The sequence below is a fragment of the Pseudochaenichthys georgianus genome, unplaced genomic scaffold (genome assembly GCF_902827115.2).
Source record: "Pseudochaenichthys georgianus unplaced genomic scaffold, fPseGeo1.2 scaffold_507_arrow_ctg1, whole genome shotgun sequence".
In the NCBI taxonomy this organism is placed as follows: Eukaryota; Metazoa; Chordata; class Actinopteri; order Perciformes; family Channichthyidae; genus Pseudochaenichthys; species Pseudochaenichthys georgianus.
Window position 1 is genome coordinate 2,492 of NW_027263068.1, and position 6,014 is coordinate 8,505.

The 6,014-nt window shown below is 40.5% G+C and overlaps 1 protein-coding gene across 1 annotated transcript; it reads right to left on the reverse strand.

Moving 5' to 3' along the window:
• Positions 1–861: 861 nt before the first annotated feature.
• On the reverse strand, positions 862–5,420 carry snrnp48 (small nuclear ribonucleoprotein 48 (U11/U12); the record flags this gene model as incomplete). The annotated part of the gene is made up of 5 exons (XM_034078890.1): positions 5,174–5,420; positions 3,490–3,603; positions 2,774–2,834; positions 2,122–2,202; positions 862–1,035 (listed from the first exon to the last, which is right to left on the reverse strand). Coding segments are annotated over exons 1-5 (568 nt in total), but the record flags the coding sequence as incomplete, so codon positions are not given.
• Positions 5,421–6,014: the final 594 nt, after the last annotated feature.

Genomic DNA, 6,014 nt, shown 5'->3' on the forward strand with positions numbered 1-6,014 from the left:
GAAGAGACACTGAAGAAGAGGGGGACACATGTGATGTAGAAGAGACATGAAGAAGAGGGGACACATGTTGATGAAGAAGAGACATGGAAGAAGAGGGGACACATGTTGATGTAGAAGACACATGAAGAAGAGGGGACACATGTTGATGTAGAAGAGACATGAAGAAGAGGGGACACATGTTGATGAAGAAGAGACATGAAGAAGAGGGGACACATGTTGATGTAGAAGAGACATGAAGAAGAGGGGACACATGTTGATGTAGAAGAGACATGAAGAAGAGGGGACACATGTTGATGTAGAAGAGACATGGAGAAGAGGGGACACATGTTGATGTAGAGGAGACATGAAGAAGAAGGGACACATGTTGATGTAGAAGAGACATGAAGAAGAGGGGACACATGTTGATGAAGAAGAGACATGAAGAAGAGGGGACACATGTTGATGTAGAAGAGACATGTAGAAGAGGGGACACGTGTTGATGTAGAAGAGACATGAGGAAGAGGTTGTAGAAGAGACATGAGGAAGAGGGGACACGTGTTGATGTAGAAGAGACATGAAGAAGAGGGGACACATGTTGATGTAGAAGAGACATGAGGAAGAGGGGACACATGTTGATGTAGAAGAGACATGAAGAAGAGGGGACACGTGTTGATGTAGAAGAGACATGAAGAAGAGGGGACACGTGTTGATGTAGAAGAGACATGAAGAAGAGGGGACACGTGTTGATGTAGAAGAGACATGAAGAAGAGGGGACACATGTTGATGTAGAAGAGACATGAAGAAGAGGGGACACGTGTTGATGTAGAAGAGACATGGAGAAGAGGGGACACATGTTGATCGTGGAGGGACGTGGAGTCTCACCCTTCTGGAGTTTGGACACCAGGTCCACGTAGAGGTCCTCGTTGTTGGAGGCGTCCTCCTTCTGCTGGCTCAGCACCACGTGATCGTACAGAGCCAGCCTGTCGGCCACCGTGAGGTCGCACACCGCACGCTTGTGATTCTGAGGAACGTCCACAGGCTGCCCGGAGTACTGACCTGAGGGGGGGGGGGGGGCAGATATTATACTCAAGTAGAAGTAGAAGTACTCAGATCTTGTACTTGAGTAAAAGTAGAAGTATTCAGATCTTGTACTTGAGTAAAAGTAGAAGTACTCAGATCTTGTCCTTTAGTAAAAGTAGAAGTACTCAGATCTTGTACTTGAGTAAAAGTAGAAGTACTCAGATCTTGTCCTTTAGTAAAAGTAGAAGTACTCAGATCTTGTACTTGAGTAAAAGTACTCAGATCTTGTACTTGAGTAAGAGTAGAAGTACTCAGATCTTATACTTGAGTAAGAGTAGAAGTACTCAGATCTTGTCCTTTAGTAAAAGTAGAAGTACTCAGATCTTGTACTTGAGTAAAAGTACTCATATCTTGTACTTGAGTAAAAGTAGAAGTACTCAGATCTTGTACTTGAGTAAGAGTAGAAGTACTCAGATCTTGTTCTTGAGTAAAAGTAGAAGTACTCAGGTCTTGTACTTGAGTAAAAGTAGAAGTACTCAGATCGTGTACTTGAGTAAAAGTAGAAGTACTCAGGTCTTGTTCTTGAGTAAAAGTACTCAGGTCTTGTACTTGAGTAAAAGTAGAAGTACTCAGGTCTTGTACTTGAGTAAAAGTAGAAGTACAGAGTGTAGGAATACTCTGTTACAAGTATATATAAGTACAATAATGTTTACTGACAAATCTAAATGTAAGAAGACTTTTCCCAACACAGGAAAAGGTGTGTGTGTGTGTGTGTGTGTGTGTGTGTGTGTGTGTGTGTGTGTGTGTGTGTGTGTGTGTGTGTGTGTGTGTGTGTGTGTGTGTGTGTGTGTGTGTGTGTGAGCAGATGAAAGGACATGTTAAAGGGGACCACGTTAGGAGCTTCCTATTGATATGAATACTCTTTGGGGACGGAGGAAGTTGTAGGTCATGTCTTGTTCTGTGAAGGTGGCTAAAGGAACCGAACAGCTGAGCGATGAGTAACTAGTCCTCAGATCATCCTCTGGCGACATCTTGTGGTTCGTCGAGTGCGTAACTTTGTAAAGCTTCCTGGTATTATTCCTCGATGTTTTCTATGCTGACGGTTTTAAATAACTCTCACACCTTGCCAGAAGACTCCTTCCATCCTCATGAGCGGAGCGGCAGACCTGGCCTGCAGGATCACCTGCTGCTGGGAAGACGTGTCTGCATGGAGGACATGACACCGTGAGAAGTCTGTTGTGTTATATATTCAACCTGCATCTTTACATACACATGATTTAACATCACGTTGCTCCTTCACCTGAACCAGATACATGTCTCTCAAAAGAGCAGGGTGGGGTAAGTGGTTCATTAAGGAATGGTTCAACAGTTTGAATGTCATACACACAGCCTCAGTGAAGTTGTGCAATGAAAAAGTGGGATCAAAGGTCCCTCAAACAATGCAATATAAATATATACAAAATAAAAAAATAGTGCAAGCTCAGGAGTTTAGCAGTCTCAAGGCCTCAGATTGCAGACGTTCAGACTTGTTTTCTTGCCTTTTTTATTCAAAAAACACTGTTATTAATAGCAATTAAAATAATGAAAGAAATCACATAAAAGCTTAAAATATTTCAAAATAAAATCTTAAAATATTTCAAAATAAAATCCTAAAATATTTCAAAATAAAAGCATCAAATCTTCACTTTTGAGAAACTGAAATGTTTCCTGAAAATAAGTAAACCATGGTAACAAATTCATTCACACACACACACGCGCACACACACACACTCACCCATGGTGAAGCTTCTGACCGTGGAGTTCTCATAGCACACAGAAGGGTCCAGCATCTCCGCCTGCAAGAGAGAACCGTTTATTGCTCTCCTTCAGATGAACGTGTGTTTATCTTATTCTATTGACGTGTGTAAAGTTTAAACTCCTGCTTTCACTCGGCCACTTTCAACATTCTCTGCTACATTTAGCTTATTCTATTTTTATTTATTTTGACATGTACAGGTGCATCTAAAAAAAATAGAATATTCTTTATAATAATATATAATAATATATATATATATAATATAATAATTCTTTATCTGTAAACCGTAATCATCCGGATTAAAACAAAGAAAGCCTTGAAATATTCCACTTTGTGAAATGAATCCATAAAATATATGAGTTTCACTTGTGATGATATTATATGAAATCCGGAAAACATTTTAAAAGAATAAAATAATACTTAATTCCGAGTGCTCTTGCTTTTCTCTTTACAGCACACACACACACACACACACACACACACACACACACACACACACACACACACACACACACACACACACCACACACACACACACACACACACACACACACACACACACACACACACACACACACACACACACACACACACACACCACACACACACACACACACCACACACACACACACACACACACACACACACACACACACACACACACACACACACACACACACACACACACACACTACCTCTTCCTCTGCGGAGTAGCCCATCCTCCGGAGGCTGCAGGACGCTTTGTGTTTCTCCAGGCTCCTCGCTGGGACCCTGTGGTGGGAGTCGTACGGGCACTGCTCCATTCGCTCCTGAGAGGAAACCACAATGAAGAAACTACTTAGACTTCAATTGACTTCCAGAAGACACACCTCCACCTTGCTCTGTGTTTCAGACGCTTCACCAGAGGTGGGAAAAGTACTCAGATCTTGTCCTTCAGTAAAAGTAGAAGTACTCAGATCTTGTACTTCAGTAAAAGTACTCAGGTCATGTTCTTGAGTAAAAGTAGAAGTACTCAGATCTTGTAGTAAAAGTAGAAGTACTCAGATCTTGTACTTGAGTAAAAGTAGAAGTACTCAGATCTTGTACTTCAGTAAAAGTACTCAGGTCATGTTCTTGAGTAAAAGTAGAAGTACTCAGATCTTGTAGTAAAAGTAGAAGTACTCAGATCTTGTACTTGAGTAAAAGTAGAAGGACTCAGATCTTGTTCTTGAGTAAAAGTAGAAGTACTCAGATCTTATCTTGTACTTAGTAAAAGTAGAAGTACTCAGGTCTTGTACTTGAGTAAAAGTAGAAGTACCAGAGTGTAGGAATACTCTGTTTCAGTAAAAGTCCTGCATTCAAAATGTTCCTCAAGTGAAAGTAGAAAAGTATTCTCATCAAAATATAGTGAAAGTAGTGAAAGTAGTCGTTGTGCAGATTGGTCCATTTCAGAATAATATATATGATATGTTTTATAAAGATTGATCATGAAAGTGTTCTCAAAGCTGGTGAAGGTGCAGCTAGTCTGAAGTACTTTGTAGACTGCAGGGTAGCTGGTGAAGGAGCAGCTAGTCTGAAGTACTTTGTAGACTGCAGGGTAGCTGGTGAAGGTGCAGCTAGTCTGAAGTACTTTGTAGACTGCAGGGTAGCTGGTGAAGGTGCAGCTAGTCTGAAGTACTTTGTAGACTGCAGGGTAGCTGGTGAAGGTGCAGCTAGTCTGAAGTACTTTGTAGACTGCAGGGTAGCTGGTGAAGGTGCAGCTAGTCTGAAGTACTTTGTAGACTGCAGGGTAGCTGGTGGAGGTGCAGCTAGTCTGAAGTACTTTGTAGACTGCAGGGTAGCTGGTGAAGGAGCAGCTAGTCTGAAGTACTTTGTAGACTGCAGGGTAGCTGGTGGAGGTGCAGCTAGTCTGAAGTACTTTGTAGACTGCAGGGTAGCTGGTGGAGGTGCAGCTAGTCTGAAGTACTTTGTAGACTGCAGGGTAGCTGGTGAAGGTGCAGCTAGTCTGAAGTACTTTGTAGACTGCAGGGTAGCTGGTGGAGGTGCAGCTAGTCTGAAGTACTTTGTAGACTGCAGGGTAGCTGGTGAAGGTGCAGCTAGTCTGAAGTACTTTGTAGACTGCAGGGTAGCTGGTGGATTTACTCCAGGTGGAACTAAAGTCTGATTCAACACTTGGTTAGATTTCACGTCACTCATCCACATCTGTGAAGTAACTAAAGGTATTAAATACATGTAGTGGAGGAAAACTACACCATGTACCTCTGAACTAGTGGAGTAGAAATACACAGTAGCATAAAATGGAAATACAAGTGACTCAAAATGGTACTTAAGTACAGTTCTTGGGTACATGTACTTAGTTACTTCCCGTATCTTCATTACACTAGCTATAGCATATTGTACCTGTTTGTAGTCCAGCGACCATCCCAGCCTCTCTAATATATGGTTCAGTTTCTCTTTGCAGTTCTCTGTGAACTCCGTCAGCTCCCGCAGCCGCTCCTGTCGCTCCTCCATAGTTGTGGTTTCTGCAGACTCCGACATGTTGAGGTTTTTAGTCCAAATAGATGAGAATTAGCCCCAAAATCATCGGCGTTTTGTTTTTGCCTCACTCGCGGCAGCCATGTTCTGCGTGACGATATGACGAGTTCCGGGCGGGGCGTTGGAGGGAAGAGAGAAGCGATGCATGCTGGTAGTTGAAGTCCTTTTCTTGTTAGTTCACGTTTCAAAGGTTCAAAGGTTTTAATGTCACATTCGCAGCTGCAGTGACCATTAAAAACATAGGTAAAAAAAAAAGAGTACAATTATATATTTACTATACTTTTATAAATTATATAATGATAATATGTTGTATTATATTTGTATACCACTATTTATGTTATTACCAATCGGGTTTACACAAATGAAGAATTAGATTTTTATGTAAATGGTGTATACAGAGACACAGAAGGAAGAATACGCTTTTTCTTTTAAGAAAGGATCAAATAATTTAACTTTTATAAACTATTTGTCAAGACTAATACCATAATATTCACACAAAACTATCAATATGTAAGAAACAGGGTACAGGAAAACAAAATAAAATATGACAAATACTATATTAAAAGTGTGTTTTCTCTCTCTCTCTCTCTCTCTCTATCTCTGTCTCTATATATATATATATATATATATATATTAAAATATATAATTTTAATTCGTTATATTATTATATTATATTGTGTTATATTTTATTATTTTTTATTGTGAT